We start from the raw sequence: 18,506 nt of genomic DNA on the forward strand, positions 1-18,506 counted from the left end.
AGTTTGTCTGATCCTGCTGCTAAGCTGCTGGTCAGCCGCTGAGCTGTCACAGAGGATAAAGATGGACGGAAACCAGAAACAATGCAGCAGTGAACGGCGATCGGTCCTGAACTTTTAACAAATGCCAGCTCAGATCCCAAATACAAACAAAACACAGAAAACTGTTTTCTCAGGGTTGGTAACAAACTGAAGGTTTTGTACTGAACGGTTTCTTTTCAGTTTCCTTTTAGAAACACTGCATATTTTTTTCTTAACTGGTATTAAACGTGATGCTGCACGCTTTCCTAAATTCCCCATAGCGGGGTTGACCGGCACCTGATGACATGACTTTTGTGAGTCCTGACTCAGCGATTGAGAAAAACTGCCTCAAGTCAACCTGGGCCTGAACGCCCCACAGATTTGGTCACCATGTTTTTCTTCCAAATACTTTTGGGTTTATCATCTAATTTTTTAAAAGTTCCTGCAGAGTTTTGTTTAATTTTCCTCTGAGGCAAGTAGTTTGGGGTTCAATTCCCAATTTGTGACCTCTCTGATTACTGTGAAAAAAGAAAATATTAAAACTTTTTGAGACCCAAAAATCCTCTTCTTTCAGTTTACACTCCAAACCTTTCATTCAAAGTTCCTTCATTCAGAACAAACATGATCTCTGAAAAGACGCTGGTACATGTAGGGATTAACATTTAATCAGCCAATATTTGTTCTCCACTCCCTTTAAGTGGTTGCCAGGTCCATGATTGTTTTTTTGGGTGTTGTTCTTTAACCTAACTAATCACTAAAATATATTTGTGTGATTCCTAAAACCAGTTTCATGTTAAAAGTGCAGTGTGATTGAGAGTTGACAGTGTTAGGGAGTTGCTGTTTTTCCTGAAGAAATGCAAATCCTCTGCTTAATGGACCAAAACTTCAATGAGGATTTCCATGTTTTACACATTGAACCACTGAAGACCGATGATGAAAGCTCTGCAGAGAGTAGTGAAGGCTGCACAGAGGACTGTTGGAGTCAACCTCCCCACCACCACAGACATCTACACCTCCAGATGCAGGAAAAGGGCCTCCTGCATCATGAAGGCCCCCACTCACCCAGCACACTCACTTTTTGTCCCGCTACCCTCAGGCAGGAGGCTGCGGAGCATCAAATGCAGGACAACCAGACTGAGAAACAGCTTCATACCTGAAGCTGTGAGACTCTCAAACTCCTCTCAGTCTCTCTCACTGCACTGTCCCTAACAATAACTTGGTCACTTCAACCCCCCAATGACACTGTATTTGCACTTTACACTCGGACACTTTAAAATGTTGCACTGCTAAATTTATCTTCCCATGCTGCTACATTATTCATACTTCATCAATTTTGTACATTCCTATTAATATACATTTCATTTTTCTACTTCTTGTTTTTATATATTTGTAAATATTTTTCCTATTTATAACAATTTGATCTTGTAGCTAGTTTTTATATTTTATACTTATATTTGGATGTAACTGGGGCCGTGACTCTCAATTTCGTTCCACCTCATGTAACACGTGATGTGAATGACAATAAAGTCTCTTGAAATCTTGAAAAATGTCTGTCCTAGACATCCTTCATGTGACTCACCATAGGATTTTATGTTAAATGGACTGAATTGGGCCACAGTGGCTAAGTAACCCTTACCTTCTTTAACCATGCTTGTGGTCCGCTGGTAGACAGCTCCTCTGAGCTGAGAACCTGGGCTCCAGTAGAACCAGTAAAGAGACCAGGAACGTTACTGGACTGAGCCCATGCATCCACCTGTTAAAAAAACAAGTATTGTCTTAAAAGCCAGCCATTCAATTTTAAATATAACTATTTGAGAAATCAACATTTCCTTATTAATCCTGAGTGAGAATTATTCTACCTGCTCTTGAGCGCGGCTGAGCATACAAATGGCACTGATGTCATAGGGGTTCTCAGCCAATCGCCTCTGAGCTTTGATTCTCTCCGTCACTGCCTGGGTGATATCCACATTCTGAGGGGGAGAAGAAGAAGAAGAAAAAAAGGCTATTTGAAGTGATGGAAGAAAACTACCACTAGATCGGTTTGGACTTTTCTCTATGCTTCACTGCTCATCTACAAGGACCCATCTGTCCCAGCTGCTGCTTCAAAACTTAAGGCTTTACTTAAATCTTTGCTGTTTCCACACAGGAGCAGCAGTTATGATATCTGCCAGAGAAGTTCCAGATGGGAGGCAAAGGAGAGCTGGGTGTTTAATATACAAATATGTCTGACTGGAGTTAGCTGGAAAGTGCTGAGGAATATATTAGAATAATAAGATGCATGTTTTCAAATTAATTTATCTGGAGTGCAACAGCAAATAGAACAACATAACAGCAGTCAGGTTTCTATGGCTTCAGGTCAAACCCACTTTATTCTTGCTTGCAGTTAATGCTTTCATTAATTATCTTCTGCAGAATAGAAGTAAAATAACTGTATATTTTAGCTGCAGGTACATCTTTTGATCAAGCATTCACTAGATAAATTCTGTTATCACATTTTAGGCAATAACATTTTTATTTTCTTATTTAAAAAGGGAACTATTTTAATCATTTGTTATTGGGGCCTGCCATAGCAATGCATGGCAGGAACCTATTGTTCTACACCCAATAAGCGGTCTCTTTATTAGTTTATTTATTTTTATTCCGTCACCGTTAGTGGAGCCCAAACCGCTGCGTGCACCCCCACAGAACTGGTATCAAAACGTTCAGCTTGATCCCGAGAAGGGAGCTATTATTTTTTAGTGGGATTCTGAGTTACAATGACAACATAAATTGATAAAAACGAGCAAAAATTGAGGCTGAGTGTCTCACAGAATCAGTAATCTTTCTCTCTGAAACACACACACACCACAGTGGATTTCTGACTCCAAAACTCTTTTTAACTCCCCCTCACAGGCACAAATATCAGTCTACTGGTCTAAAAGTCGGTCATGACATAGATACACATGCCTGCTCCCGTAAAATGTTTTTAAAATGTTGCTAGGGCTTATGGTTTTTTTGTCAGGGTCCTTCAGACCGACGCTGGGTGTCTCACAAATATAGAAACTCCAGCACACTGTCTGACAGCGAGAGCCAGCCCAGGTGCAGATAATTACCATAGCAACTCAGCTCAGTGAGTAGTCTCACAAACAGGTAGAGACAGGTCTCACAATGCATTGTGGGAAGAATACATATTTCCTGTGACTATTCATATTTAGCTTAAAGTAAATTATTTCTCTGAATTTTCTAGTGTGAATTAAAATCCTTAGTATGAAGGTTGAAAAATTTCGAGACATAAACAATTACCCACTGTCTTTTTTTTTTTAATTTCGAAGCGCGAGTAATAATCACGTGCGAAGCTTATAGTCGTCAGTCTCAGACTAAATTTCATTGTGCATGAGGTTCAGCAATTGTACTATTGCAGTGAACCATGTCAGCACATCAGTACTGCACTAATGTGCTCTTAGGTGTGTCCAACTGTGCAATTTATAGCTCAAACGACGGGTCCAAAGTGACGGGCACACTTTTACAGGCCCCGGTTAAATTTCTTCAGGAATTTTCTAGTTTGCATCTTTTAATGTATTTCTAATGTATAAAAAAAGGCTGAAGAAGATAAATAAAAAAAATCTGCAAAATGTGATAATTACTAACGAATTACGAATACGAATAAATGATAATCGTCAGTATAACTGATTGACTACTCTAATAATTGTTAGCTGCAGCCCTAATATAAATGTGTGAAAGTCCTTAAATTATTGGGGTTTTTTTTTCAGAGCTTCTTTGGCTCAATTTAACACATTTTTCTAACTATGAACACAAAATGTGCCCTGCTACAGTTTATGCTCAGTTCTACTTTATTTTTTACTCTTCTTAGTCTATGAAAACTATTGCAAAATGCAGCTCTAGTTCTCTGGAACAAAAGAATCAGACTTGCACAAACATGTGAGAGATTCTTAGATCATTCTGATCAGGGAGTTTATAAACACAGCCAACGTATAAATCTTCTGTAGCATCTGCTGCAAACACTGTTTGGGCAACTAGTTTTTTATTTTATGACACTTTCGCTACATCAAGAACAACATACATCTGCTGTTTTCCACTCAGAAGCTTTTTCTGAGATTTCCAGCTCCAAACAGCCTGAGTTTGGCGTCTAATAAACACACATTCTGACAGAGGTTTTGTAGCTTGTTCTGTCTCAGAATAATATCCCTGCCTGCCTACAAAATACCTTCATCCACATGAAAATATAAAACACTGCCAGAGCACTGCAAATTGAACAGTGACAACGAACTGTAAATACTCAGAGTCCAAGTGTCTTGTTATTTCTCATATTGCTTGTATTGACAGCCCAAAGGCGCTGGCAGTGATGTGTGATCTCTGCCAGCGCTGACAGCCGATCTCATTACAGCTGTCTCTCTCTGCATGTGCCCACCAAGCAGAAGATGGTGTCTTGTTATTCTGCAGAAACAGCTGCTTTCTGCTCAAAGCTCTGATCAGCACGGCTGGGTTGGGTAACAGTGACCTCTGTGGCACACATGGATCAGTGTTGATGAAGAAGTTATTCATAGCATTAAAGTGATCAAACCAGAAGCTTTTTGCATTTTCCACGGGTGAAAGGCCTCCTTGCCAACACCATAATCTGTAACTCCTCCACAAATTCTCTAAAACTTCACATCTACACATTAAGAAGAGACACATCATTGTTTTGTCAATTCAGTTCAAGAACACTTTATTAATCCCAAATACATGCAACTCATCTTATCCAAGGTTCTTCAAAGAGTTTGTGTTGATGCTGATGACTGTGGGTAGGACTGATCACCTGGAGCGACTGAAGAAGCTCTGTTGTGTAGAAAGAAGATGCCAAGGGTTCTGCAGATTTCTTTTTTATTTTATTGTATCCAGCCAATCCTTTAACAGCAATACTGCAATGACGAATGGGATTTTATATAATGTGGAACTCTACCAACCATCATCCTCTTTAGGAAGGTACAAAATGTTCAAATCAACCCAGATACAAACTGCAACAATACTCTAATCACACACAAGTTAAGAGATAGTCAGTAAGTCCTGTTACTACAGGACATTGGCTGAAAGGCCATTCAGAGGAAGAAGACATTACTCCAGATGCAGCAAAACAAATCTAGATTAGATTTTTCAAATGTACTGAGGTTCTGATGAAACTAAACCAAACATCCATCTATTCCCTCTCATCCCTGAAGCTTCTCAAAGGAGGCTGGTCCTCAGCGTTCACTGGGCAACAGGTGCAATTCTTCCTGGACAGGTCGCCTTCAAACCATTTCACTGAAAATAAATCTAATACACAGAATAGCTGCTTCTGTTTTATCTTCAAATATTTAGTTATCTATATGGAGGCTATTAAATAACATGATAGACCTTGTAAATTCTTTGCATGTCTCCACCTGACTTCAGTGTTGGCGTCAGCAACCAGCTGCTTCTGAACTGGAGTCTAGCACCACCTTCTGGTTCAGAAATGAACTGCCATCTAGACAAACATGCCAGACTTCTACATACTTTTGCTTGTAAAGTTTAACATTTCTATAAACTCTTTTTAATAAACATGCATGTAAAACAGTAAAACACCAACAACAGTCAACAGGCATATTGCTGCAGTTTTTTTTTTATATGGAGGCTCAAATAGCCACAATGCTAAAATATTTCATATTTTTTGGGCGCCATGGTTCTCTGTTTATGGCACCACGTGGCACAATTCACTGGGATTTAAACTATAGCGCTTTGTTTATGGGAAATGTTGCTTTATTCTCCCAAAATGAATTGTAATTAAATTTGTAGGACAGTGTTAGTTTCTACAATAAGCTCAGATCTCTCCAGCTGCTGCTCTGGGAGCTCTAAGTGTTCAAGCAGGAACTGATATGGGTCATAACAGAAAACAAAACATTTTAATGATACTGCACAGAGGTGGGCTTTCCTAAAATATCAAAACATGAAAGTCCAACCAGAACAGAATTAAAGTGACTTTATTAGACACCAACAATACCTCCAGAGAGTTTATGTCTTACCTGCTGCCGTATTTCAGGGAAAACACTGTCGTTGTCAGGTTCAGGTGCTACCTGCTGCTCCATGACGTCGGGTAACCCTGAATCTGATGCCGCCTCGCCCGACGGTAAGGCGGGCGTCGCTGGGGGAGCGATTGACACAGACTTTTTGCCCGTAGATGTAGATTTGTCAGCTGTTTTCTCAACTGGAACCCACTCTCCATAGGCAACCACTCCTTCTCCCTCCTGCATGGTAACATTATGAACAGGAAGAAGCATTAATGTATTAAAAACAGATGGAAATCCTTTGCTTATCCTTATTGGTTGAAGAGATGCATCCTGACCTTCTTACGATGTTGTGACCCTGAAGACACAGGAAACTCCTTGGCCATTTCTGCATCACTACGCGATGTTGGACGAACTGTTGTGTTCTGAAAGTTGGAAAAAAAAAAATTGCAATAGAAATTTAAATGCTCATTTTTATTTTTCTTAAAACATTATCCATGTAAATGCTGAACGGTAATTTTTCAACTTCACTTATGCACTACAGGCTGCATTTAAAGTAATCAATAATCAGCTGCCAGATTCAATACAACTTATTTTTTCCTATTTTTAAGCCATAAAGCCATATTTTTGACAAATTAACAAATGAAAATCTGCCTTTTCTGTATTTCAAAGAGCTTTAACAAATCTTTTATTAAAAAGCCCCTGTCAAATCACACCAACTACATCTTTATATGTGCCCAGTTTGCCTCTTCAGTGTCCATTTCTCAGACTAAAAAAGACCTAAAAATTACATTAATGTTGAAGTTGATGACTTTTTGCTCTCGAATGGTTGATCCTCCAAAGAGTTTGCCATCATCTTCTTCATCGGAAACATGAGGTAGTGCCACCGGCAGCTCTCCAGTGCTGTCTGCAATCATCTTGCATTTCTATAAAAACAGAGAACAATAAAATGACTTAAGAAATATGTTCCCCCAGTTTGAGATCATAACTTCATCTTAATATATTCAGCCACTATTTGTGGTTTTAAGCTTTGGAAAAATAGAAGGGTTGTAAAGGAGGTTTTTTTTAAATAAACTTTTCTAAACATGCAACAAAGCTGTAGGTCTTGACTTCTATGTGGTTTCAAGTGGAAGAGTGCTGATGTTTAGAGTCAGAAGTAAGACAAGGTGACATTTTCCTTTTTTTTTTCCTGACAGATTCCAGACTGAATACATGTCTGGTCTTCAAAGTGTTGTTTGTCCTTAGTAATAGACTCTGCATGGAAAGAATACTACAGGAAAATCATCTGCCAATCAATTCATGCCTCCTTTCACTTTCAAGTCGGTTATCGTGAAGTTCAGTACTTAGAAACACTGTTCTATGAAAAACTGTCGTTTTTAGCAACAAATGAGCATAGCTGCAATCCAAATATATTTGAGCATTTATTGATAATGCATTATTGTTCAATTCATTATATATTTGGTTAATGTATATTGAACATCCTTAATTTTCACTAACAAAATATGTCAATCAGATAAGTACTGTATTTAATTGTATTGGTTTTTGATGGGGATTTATAAACATACAAACAGGATTTATGATTCTTCAGTTGTATTTTTGCAAATAAGATGAAACAGAAACTTTAAAATATGTATATTGGTGTTAGTTAGTATTTCTAGTAAACTTACGCCAGTAAAAAAATTTCTGCTGGCTCCTTATAGCCTTAGCTTTCATATATAGCCTCAACATTTTGGCCATGTTTTGGAGAATACCTGACATCGATATAATAAATCATCCAAACTGAGAGCATGCTGATGACTGCTTACTATTTTTAGTGCTTTGTTTAATCCTGAAAACACACACAGTGGGGTCTTACATCAGTAAACTCCTTAATGCTAATGCTGTTGGCCTGCTTCGCCACTTTCTTTTTCACTTCTTCCAGAGCAGCCGAGTTGGCCTGGATGCCAAGGATAGATGGCTTGTTACCAACGGAGGACAGTGGGAGCAGCGAAGACAGAGTCCCCATGTTAGACAGAGCTGCAGTCACAGAAGCTACAAGGGAGACAAAGATAAAAGATTTGAAAGAGAGCCGATAAAACGGGTTAGCATTGTTCATTAAGTTAGTGGAACAACAACACATTTATTGTTTTTAATTCTGTTATGTAGGTCATTCAACCATCAAATTGGTGCAAAGCACTATTCTACCCATTCAGCTTTCAAGTGTTTCAGGAACTTTGATCATTCATGGAACTTCTTTGAACATATTTTTCTTCAGAAAGTGGACGATGACATTAATGTTGGGAACATCTGTGCTTCTAAATCAGATCATGTTTGGAAGAAAAAATTAAGTTCACGTGGCTTATGCGGCATACTAGGAACACTCAAATATAAAAGTTCTGACTGGAACTTTTGCATGCAAAAAAAATAAGGTGATTAATTGTGTTAAAATGTTTAACTCATTAAAATCTATTTAATTAATTAATTAATTGAAATTATTGTGTTAAAGTCCCAGCCCTAGAATTGGCCTTTTAGAAGCTATGTCTTCATCTCAATACCTCAGACTCATTATTCTGCATTTAGTAAATAAAATACATTTTGATCATTCTAATTGATTTAAAGCAATTGAAGTTCACTCTAATTTAAGGTCAAACACTGAAAAACATTTCTGTGTTTTTATTTAAAAAGGCGTTTTTTTATATTACCGTACTCAGAGGATTTATCTAATAAAATGTGAAGCCCAATTTACACTACACGATTCTAGAATTGTGGTCGACCGATTTTCACAACCTGAGACCCTCACTAGCCGACTAAAAATTGTAGGTATAATGTCTTCGATCGTAGAGTGTGAGAAATCCCTTAAATTTACACGATACCACACCTGAATTTAGACTGAACAAACATGGACAACGGCGTTGAAGCAGTAACTGTAGATTGTGGACGTATTTTAACCGAAAAAAGACGCAACAAAAAGTCAAAGCTTTGGATTAAGAACTGGACTTGGCGAAATCAAGAGTTATATTTATTGCACTACAATATGGAGGTGAGTTGTACTTTTTCTCCCCTTTTAACAAACATTACACTGGGCTTAATATTTTTTCTGTGCTGTTGATTAATTCAGTGTAACCGTTTAAATAGAAGTTTTTCAGTTTTTGATGTGTTGATGTTATAGAATATGTGCATGTACTGGGCTTTGTGTCAGAAAGCTGAATAACTGAAAGATCAGAGCAGCTTCAGCTAGAAGAGTGCATGTCCTGCGTATTTATTTTTAGAAAACCAGATGGCAGTGATCATTATTTTTTTCCCAACTGATCGTGAAAGGGTAACGTCTTCCCACACCGTTTATGGGGTGCATGGTGATTTAATTGCTAATTTTCTGGCATCACCTCTGCTGCTCTTGCATGCGCAATATTTATGCAGCGCTCAACGCTCGTCAGTTTAATGAACTTCTGCACCTATTTTTTTCTCAATTTAAACTACAAATAGATAACACACCATAACATTTTCTGTATTTTTCTCTGTTGTGTTATTGCTGCAGACTGAAATCAAACGAGCCATTTCAACCAAAGAATGCGTTTAAACCAGATGTACTCTGTGCGAAAAGTTTATCATTTTTCTGTGTTTTATTTATTTATATTTCTGATTGGCTACCTGTCAAACTCAACAGGTTGCCTTCTCGCTCCCAGTCGATGGACACCACACACATTGAGATTATTGGGACATGACAAACATGTAGAATATTCCTGATTTTAGATCTGACTCTCTACCGACTGGGCCCGATCAGTCATAACACACCACACACTACAGGATGATCGGTTACGATCAGTGACAATCTTAGAACGCCGAACGTTCTAAGATTGCCATAAGGGCAAAATGGGGGCAGAAAATCGTGTAGTATGAACTGGGCTTAAGATAATCTAACCAACATCCCAGAATGTGACATATTCAAGAAATGATTTCCAGATTTTACCAGCAGTCATGCTAGCCATTGCTGCATTCATGGCCATGTTTGGTAGGGCCAGAGGAAGCACTGTAGTCCTAAGGCTGGCAGGGACAGGCATCCCAGCCTTCACACACATGGCAGCAGCATTAGCCTTGGCTATTTCCAACAGCTGCTCCTTATCTGAGGAAACACAGAAACATGAATAATTAACCCCAATTTATTCAAAAACATCTAAATCATAGTTGCAAATGGTAGCTTTGACAGTGGAATGCTGGTTTAGAGTATCTGACCCAGTTCACTGATGCGTTTTGGGCTGGTACTCCTGCTTCGGTCCTTTCTTGTGGGTGATCTTTTTTTGCGCAGGATGAGGACGGGGGAGTGGCTCGGTTCACGTTTCCAGCGGTCCCTCTGGCTGTAGGTTAGCCTCCTGCGGTTGCGTGATGCAGACCGTGACCGGGACCTCCGGGAGCGCCGGTGGACCGACCTACACAGAGAAGAAACCAACAAAACACAAACGATGACATCGGTTCTGATGCTGGTAACCAAATGTTGGATGTTACAGAATGAAAACGTAACGCTACCTGGAGCGCGACCTCTTCCTCACTGAGCGGCTCCTGGATCTGGATCTTCTCCTGTAGCTCCTGCTGGGGGACTTGGATCTTTTTGCCTTCTTTGATGACTTCCTGTCTCTGTCTCTGTCTGGTGACCTGGATTGCTTTCTTTTCCTCCTAGCTGGTGATTTGTCATGAGACCTGGGCTTTTCTGAAGCTTTCTGCTGAGGGGCGGTGGACTTCGGGGCTTGTTTGGGTTCAGAGGGAGTGGGTGGCTTGTGGGCAGATAGACCAGAACCTAAAGTTTTAGGAAGACCAACAAACAAATTCTAATCGAGCTGAAAGTCCAACTGGTGCTTTGAGACAGTGTGACATAAACCAGTGTATGAGTGTGTGCGTGCGTGTGTGTGTGTGTGTGTGACCTACAGCCTTCTTGAAGCTTAACCAAGGAGCCTGCTTCCATTTATTAATTAAAATAATTAAATTTAAAGGAAGCAGCATTCAGTTAACAAAACCATTTTAACAACAGTTCAAAATTGAAATAGTTTCATACAAGGTCTGAAGCATAACTATTTATTCTTAATTCTTATTATTTATTACACTTTCATTCTAACAGTAGTAGTTTGTTCTTTACAGTTCATCCTCCATGTATTATTTTCTAATAAGTGTATACTGTCATGTACATATTAGCATGTTATAATGTTTAACACATTATAACATTATAATGATTAAAAGTAAACTTTTGAAAGGCAAATATTAAGCATACTTTTCAATAACTTAACTTACTTTTATTGGCCTAGTGTAATATTATAATCTTAAATGTGTTTTCATCAGCTACATTTAGAAATTAATGACAATTAACATACATAGAGACTGAAAATCCTCTACATATACACAAATCTATTCAATAAATTTAAATATTATTGAAAAGTCAACTTATTTCAGGGACTTTATCTCTATAACAAACTATATAGATTTCTTACACAGATGAACTCATTTATGGTCTATATGAGGATTTTCCACTTACAGGTAATGAAAACATGACATTTAAAATCAGACCTTTAAAAAATATTTGATATTCCACGTCAGATTGTTAAATTGGGTGAGATGTGTCTCATTTACTTATCAGTTACATACTAGCAACATCTGACACAGAGCTAATAAAAGGCAGCAACATGTGAGAGCTAAGCCTGTGAGTCAGAACTGTGCAGAGGCACTTATGGGGATTTGTTGGCTTTACATGATCTTACTTTCTTTTTCAGATTTGTCTCGATTCTCTGCTGGCTCAGCTGTTTTTGGTTCAGCTCTCTCTTCTGCCAGCAGGGGTCTCTGTGCAGAACTGAGGTTCTTCACTGGCGACGGAGGCCTCTCTGAAGGACACTGGGCATTGAGCACGGATTCACACAAATGTCTTGTCGTCTCAGACGGGCTGCAGTCAACCACACCACAACATCATTTGTTTCAATTAAGAAACATATCAAACAATTAGACATTTTCTGGCCTGTGAGGGACTGTCTTAATTACTGTAATGACAGCATTTGCCAGTATCCATGAAAAAATACATTAAGTAACCAGCAGCCCAGAAGATGAGCTTTGAAGCTGTGTTTTTGGCCTTTATATACATTTTAATGCCATTTGTGACATCAATGGGAAATGTCTTCATGCATTTTCCTTAGAGAGATATTTACAGCTAAAGTGGGATGAGACTGTCTGGGCTGTCCTGTTTATATTTAACAGTATTTATGACAGTGAAAAGCTTCTTCTGGTGATTGTGTAGTGTAATCAGCTGGATGGTGAACATGAAACACTCATGCAACTTGTCATGTTTTTATTCTTTGCTGAAACTGCCAAAGCAGCAAACCGCTTTGATTACATCTTGTGGTTTACCGCTTTTATCCAATTTAAAGCCAAAATTATTCTAAATAGGCAAATTTGTATTTTCTGGGAACTAATTCCTCCATTTATGGACTTCTCCATGTACAAAAATATTGCACATCATTATCTGTTGAACTGACGAATATCAGCTGGGAAAATGTTGCATTTCGTTTAACATTAGTCAGATGTTGATGCTACAGATGGCTGTAACAAACAGGAAGTGGAGCATACATCTCAGAAAAATGGAGAGTAGTCCCCGCTGTACTTGAGGTTTGGACATTGAAACTTTCAGAGTTTGTGCCTCTGGTGAGAAACTTTGCCAAGTCCCCTCCCCATATAAATCTTTTTTCAGAAAAGCTAAAGAGCAGCTCAAGCCAGCATACAAACTTTGAAGAAATTATATCAAATTTTGCAGTTTCCGTCAACCTTTTCTGATGGAATACCACAAATTACCCGGAAAAAAACATGGATCAAACCAGAACCTTCTAAGGCAGAAGTATGTGGTACACCATAGACTGGGCGATCCTGGTCCTGGAGGGCAGGTGTCCTGCAACTCTTAGATGTCTCCCTGGTCCAACACACTTGAATCCAACAGCTGAATCCCCTCCTCAGTGCAGTCAGGTTCTCCAGAGTCCTGCTAATGACCTCATTATTTGACTCAGGTGTGCTGAAGTTGAGACACATCTAAAAGTTGCAGGAGTCCAGCCCTCCAGGACCAGGATCGCCCACCCCTGCCATAGACAGATGAGGAACACTAGAGCAAAGCCAGATGAAACATCCAGACGAGAATTATGGGACAGCATGGGATTAACTCTGAAGTGATTTTAGCAACCAACTCTGGTTGGTGGAGAAAGTAATTCACTTGAAATTCTATTCAGTGTGAACAGGGTCTGATGACCTGGTGTGCCAACAGCAGAGGACCTGAAATGAAAAGCGAGTTATCAAAATAATGAGAGATAAATAATAATAGGACTCCCCCATTCTCTTCCTGGAGGACATTTTCAGGACTCTCCCACAACATTCTGGCAGAATGCATCATTCTCTGCGTCCACCTGTTTTCTATTTCAACGTGCATTCTTTTTGCTCAGGGCTACCCTCTATATTTTAACCTTGGATTTATCTTATGCAACAACAATAACCCATTTTATAATCTATTCTATAACAAACAGAGTCAACAAAACAAAGTGCTACATTTTCACAGCTGATATAAAAGAGGCCCAGTAAAGCAGGACTTTTCAGCGCCCATGTTGGCTTGCTATTGCAGGAGTCTCCAACCTGTGACTCTTTAGAGTTTCCTCATTGGTTCTGAGTAAAACTGATGTTAATGTAGTTGGACTGAGGGTTAAAATGTCACTTTGGATTAGACAGGTTGCAGACCCCTGCATTAGTGATGTAATTAGGCCCATTTGTCCTGGACACTGACTGAAAAAACTAAGAGTTCTTTTATTGAACGTATCTAGAACTCCCTCTGGGACGGGCATTTATCATAACATTTGTTGTGGTAATACATGTAATACCTGCTTTCGCTTTGGTGGCACTTTGAAGGAGACGGTGATTGAGTCTGTGATCTTTGGCAGTGGAGTCCCAGCGATGAGGTGGGGTTGCTCTTCATTGAGCAGGAATGGGACTCAGAATTGGAATGTGATGGTGGACACGGGCTCCTGCTCCCAGCTCTCTTTTCATTCCCATTCCCTTTATTGGAGCTGTCCTGTATTATAATGAAAAGCAGCAAAAAAAAACAACAAAACAAAACATGATACATGTATATGTGATGTCAACACAGACAGTTTGGGAAACTCATATTTATACACAGAGAGAAGGATCAGAATCATTACAGCTCATCTGCTACTTGTTGGGAATTTGAAGAATTTCATGTATTAAATGAATAAACGTGAAAGTTTTTACTTCTGGAAATGCTGATCTTATTTATTTAAAATAAATAAATGCTGTCCAACAGAAGCTGGATTAATTAGAGATTTTTAATTTGAATATAACACATTACAGATATACATGGAGGATCTTATGCAAATGAGTGAAATCGGGCATTTTTGGGTGGAACTCTGACCAACAGATGGAGACAAAGTGTTTCAACAAGAAGTGGTGAGGTAAACACATTTCTGGGATTTATTCTGTTTGAATTGTTTTTGTTTCTTTACTTGATTCATCATGGAAACAGACCAGTGGGAAAAATATCAACCATCAACTCCATGTAACCGATTTCAAAAAGTCAATATTTTAACTTAAGATAGTAAGTAGAAGATAATTGATACATTTGATGAAACTGATAATTCATATAAACAAAGCAGCCTCTATTTACTCCAACATGAATTATTATTACCTGTTTGGGGATGATATCTGGCAGCTGATCCTGTCGAGGCCGCAAACATTCATTGACCTTCTGCTTCGACGTGACTTCCGAGTCCGAATCGGACGTGTTCTCTCCACTTCTCCTTCTCTTCTTCTTCTTCTTTCTCTTCTTCTTCTTTCCTGACGAGTGCTCTCTGTTGGAGCTGGACTTCTTGTCACCTGGACCATTCAGAAGAGACCTTTAAGACACCAATGACTCCCAGAGAAGGAGACTGAACCATGTAAGATCCAGACTTCTTCTCTTGTGAGACTTAAACAGCAAAATGTAAAGTTATTGCACTACAGCCATTGGAAAAGAAAGTGCACCCTCTTTTCAATTCTCACCTAGTGCTTTGTGGACTCCTAATAGTTCAAGCACCACTTACACCTTAATATGAATTATTATCTATGGTTTTTCACCATCTCTGCTCTTGGAGTACAGTCAATCAGCACCAGGGAAAATGAATGTAATTCCTGGATTGGCTGGTTGAAAACATTACCCAATAGTGTGTTAAGTAGCAATGTATCTACTTGACATACCTTTGGAAAGGTATGCCCAGCCCTAAGCTGGGTTATCTTTTGAATGTTTAGAATAGGCTCTAGGAAAAATTCTGGAATAATTGTCTTGAATAATTCACTTTGGTGTCCAATAAAACATTGTTCCAAAAGCTCCAACTTTCATTAAGATGTTGCTTTTCAAACTCTTTCTCCTTCAACACTTCCAAACAAGTCTTGCTTATCCCTGTTTTCCTTTCTCAAACCTCACAGGTCAACAAACTGAGGCCTGCAGAGTCTAAGTTGAAATCCTCCTGGAGGCTCCTGGGAAAAATCACAGCTGTCTAAAATGTTTTCCACCTGGGGATAATCTGGAAATAGTTTGAAAACAGCATATATCCATCCTGGCATTGTGTTAAGATCAGTCTGTATGCTGCAGACTTCTGCTTTAAGAGAGGAGGTTCACCAGTTAACACATGTGATTAGCATCAGTTTTTCTCATGACAGCACTATCTCACACTGACAATTGTAAAAAAAATCTCCAGGCATTAATTTGTGTCTGGTTTCACTAAGAAACAATTATTTTTAACAAAAACGCCAGTATTCTGACGTGAATACTGCCTTCTGTCAGTAACAGCAGTTTGAACACTCCACTGGTTAACTATAGGATTTAGATCTTCCAGTCTTCCAATAATGCATAACTATCAAGTGGAATTTTCTAATTTCCTGTGAAGTTTAAACATATTTTAACTCAAAAACATGGCGGTCAGCTGGGTGACTGCCTTAGTGCCCCAAGCTCTGGGCTTAGCATGTTTTCTGGGGGTAAACACTGAAGAAAGCATGAAGAAGTTTTCCAGTTAAAATTAAACCCCCTGTAAGACTGCGATGGTAGCCTCACTCCCAACAACCAACATATAATATCGGATATGGATTATTCTGGCCTTACATTTCAGCTATTTACCTCCAAATTGCTACTAAATTGCACAGACTTACTTTGACTAGACTCACATTTGCAGAGTTTTACAAAGCAGCACATGCTGTTGAAGAAAGCTAAAAGATTGATGTGTTTTCATATGATGTGGCAGGTGCGTCACATCATATTCATACACCAGGGAAACAAGAAGCAGTTGATTACTATCAAGAAGTTTCAATTCTCTTCAGGAAGTAAGAAGACATAAATTAAGATTTTGAAGGGTTTGAAAAGCGCCACATGTGACGGTTTTCCCCACTCACTACAAAAGTATAAAAAAGGTAAAATTTTAAGCATTTTTCCCAATAAATATGACCTTTTTTTCCTCCATTCCTGTAAGACACATTGATATAAATCCCATCCCAATAAATCTAGAGCAAAAAGTTCAAGGTTTGCCCTCAAAAAACACAAAGCACATGTAAAAGGTGAATGTTTTTACTCAGCTGTAGAAAGTGCAGATGAGCTCTGGTCGACTCACCTTGCTCCTTCATCTCTGGACCTGGTGTCTCTTTTCTATGGGGAAAAGACAAAAGACAGGCAAGGCACAATGAAAACATGCACCACAACTAAAAACATCACAATGTGAAGTCTCAGAATACGCCATGTTAAGCATCTGTATTACATCCATTTGTAACTTTCACAAGCTCTCCCTCTCTTCTAACTTCATTATGTCTAGAACTTGTTTCAGCCAGGTCATTTGTAACTATGGTTTTCCAAAGCTATGGTTTAAAAACTGTAAAAAAGTTTTCTCTTAGAAATTCCAAACTTTTTAAGCTCTACTAAATTAGCAGATAGCCTAACATTAGGATTTATATTTGTGCTACTCTATAAAGAGAACAAGAGCAACTCAGTTTACTAAACACTTCCTTAGCATGTTTTTACATAATTTTTTAATTCATCCTGGCCCTTTTTTTCTTCTTACTGTCTGTTGTGAAATTAAGTAAACATTTAAACATCCCCTTAAAGCAACACGGAGTCATTCTGGTATCAAAATGGTAACATGACCGTTAGGTAAAGTGCATTCAGGGATATACAGTAAAGGATAATATTATTTCATTTTAAGATGGATTGAATCTTGGCTGCATTAAATTTCAGTTAAGATCTATTATTACTGTGATTGTGTGGCTTCTAATCTACACAATACAATATTTTCTTTCATTTAAAGACTGAGTTTAGGATTTTCTGGAATAAAATGATTAGAAATTATAAGATAAATTAGATAATGAATTAAAATAAATTAATTAAAACAGATTTTTAAAATTATCACAGTGGTAAACGTGACATTTTGGAACAATAATGAAATAGAAGAAAACAATTGACTTATTAATATTTAATTGAACTGCTGAAAAAAGTAAAAGGAATTATTGAAGGATATTGTCAACATCATAACATGATTTTAGATCCTCTTTCAGATGAACCTGTTTGGACGATGAACGTTTTACCTCGGCTCTTGTCCCTCCATGTCGGCTCCAGACTCAGAACTGCTCTCCTTCTCATGGTTCTTCCTCTTCTTCTTGCTCTTGTGCTTTTTGTGCTTCTTCTGCTTCTTTTGGGACTTGCTGGGGTCCTGATCCTGGTCTCTCGGAGGACTTCTCTTTGCCGCATCACTAACTTTACCTTCACAGTCCGCGCCTGTTGCCTCACTGCTGGAAAACGGATCAGAACATCGCATGTTACCGTCTGAACATTTAAGGAACACGAGAGCAGCATTGAAAAGATTCATGTAGAAGCAGAAAAAAATGTTAAGCGTTGATCTTTCTGACAATACCGCTGTTTGGCCTTTAATCGCCATCGTAGTGAAAATAATCTTTAAAAATCAAGCAGATGATCTTTATAAATATAAAAAAAACAGTTTCCATCTGTCTGAAGACTTTCAGCGGTTTCATCCTCTGTCCTTCCCGAAGCCTGCATGCTCTGCATGGTTAGTTCACAACATTCAGAACCACATGATTCGGCGACATTCAGACTGTAAGGCTATCGTTAGAAACAGTCCGTCAGCAGAAACACAAGCTAAATACGACTGCCAACATACCTTTTATCCTCCTTCTGCTCTTCTATCTCTCGAATCTTGTTAAGAATAAAATCCTGGAAAATTTGTTCTATGTTGGCCGCCATGTTTCAGTGTGTAACTAGATTAAACGCCCGGGTAGGAACTCCATCCGCTCGGTAGCTGCACCCATAGACACAATACAAGAGTAGACCCCGCATTGGCTGCTCCGGCGCAGGAAATAGGGCGGCCATCTTGGAGCGGTACTCCCTCCTACTTTGCTCAATCGAAACAGCAGAAGATGCCTCAGCACTGAGGGATTTTGTTGTTCAGATCGATGGACTATTGA

General features: G+C 38.8%; 1 protein-coding gene across 2 annotated transcripts in view; it reads right to left on the reverse strand.

Annotated features, from left to right (window-relative positions):
• Positions 1-18,315, reverse strand: part of sonb (SON DNA and RNA binding protein b) — a 31,123-nt gene extending 12,808 nt beyond the window's left edge. Inside the window, exons 1-15 of one of the 2 annotated variants that reach the window (XM_008430191.2) lie at positions 18,203-18,315; positions 17,613-17,813; positions 16,649-16,683; positions 14,698-14,885; positions 13,877-14,067; positions 11,735-11,913; positions 10,515-10,782; positions 10,224-10,417; positions 9,961-10,113; positions 7,870-8,045; positions 6,806-6,940; positions 6,353-6,439; positions 6,033-6,254; positions 1,878-1,988; positions 1,655-1,771 (exon numbers count right to left, since the gene is read on the reverse strand). In XM_008430191.2, the coding sequence (XP_008428413.1) occupies positions 1,655-1,771; positions 1,878-1,988; positions 6,033-6,254; positions 6,353-6,439; positions 6,806-6,940; positions 7,870-8,045; positions 9,961-10,113; positions 10,224-10,417; positions 10,515-10,782; positions 11,735-11,913; positions 13,877-14,067; positions 14,698-14,885; positions 16,649-16,683; positions 17,613-17,813; positions 18,203-18,285 (2,340 nt within the window). In that variant the 5' untranslated portion in view covers positions 18,286-18,315. Of the gene's footprint in view, positions 1-1,654; positions 1,772-1,877; positions 1,989-6,032; positions 6,255-6,352; positions 6,440-6,805; positions 6,941-7,869; positions 8,046-9,960; positions 10,114-10,223; positions 10,418-10,514; positions 10,783-11,734; positions 11,914-13,876; positions 14,068-14,697; positions 14,886-16,648; positions 16,684-17,612; positions 17,817-18,202 lie in introns of both variants that reach the window. The other variant, XM_008430183.2, reaches the window with a different exon arrangement.
• Between the last annotated feature and the right edge of the window lie 191 nt (positions 18,316-18,506).

The sequence above is a fragment of the Poecilia reticulata genome, linkage group LG2 (assembly GCF_000633615.1).
Source record: "Poecilia reticulata strain Guanapo linkage group LG2, Guppy_female_1.0+MT, whole genome shotgun sequence".
Lineage (NCBI taxonomy): Eukaryota > Metazoa > Chordata > Actinopteri > Cyprinodontiformes > Poeciliidae > Poecilia > Poecilia reticulata.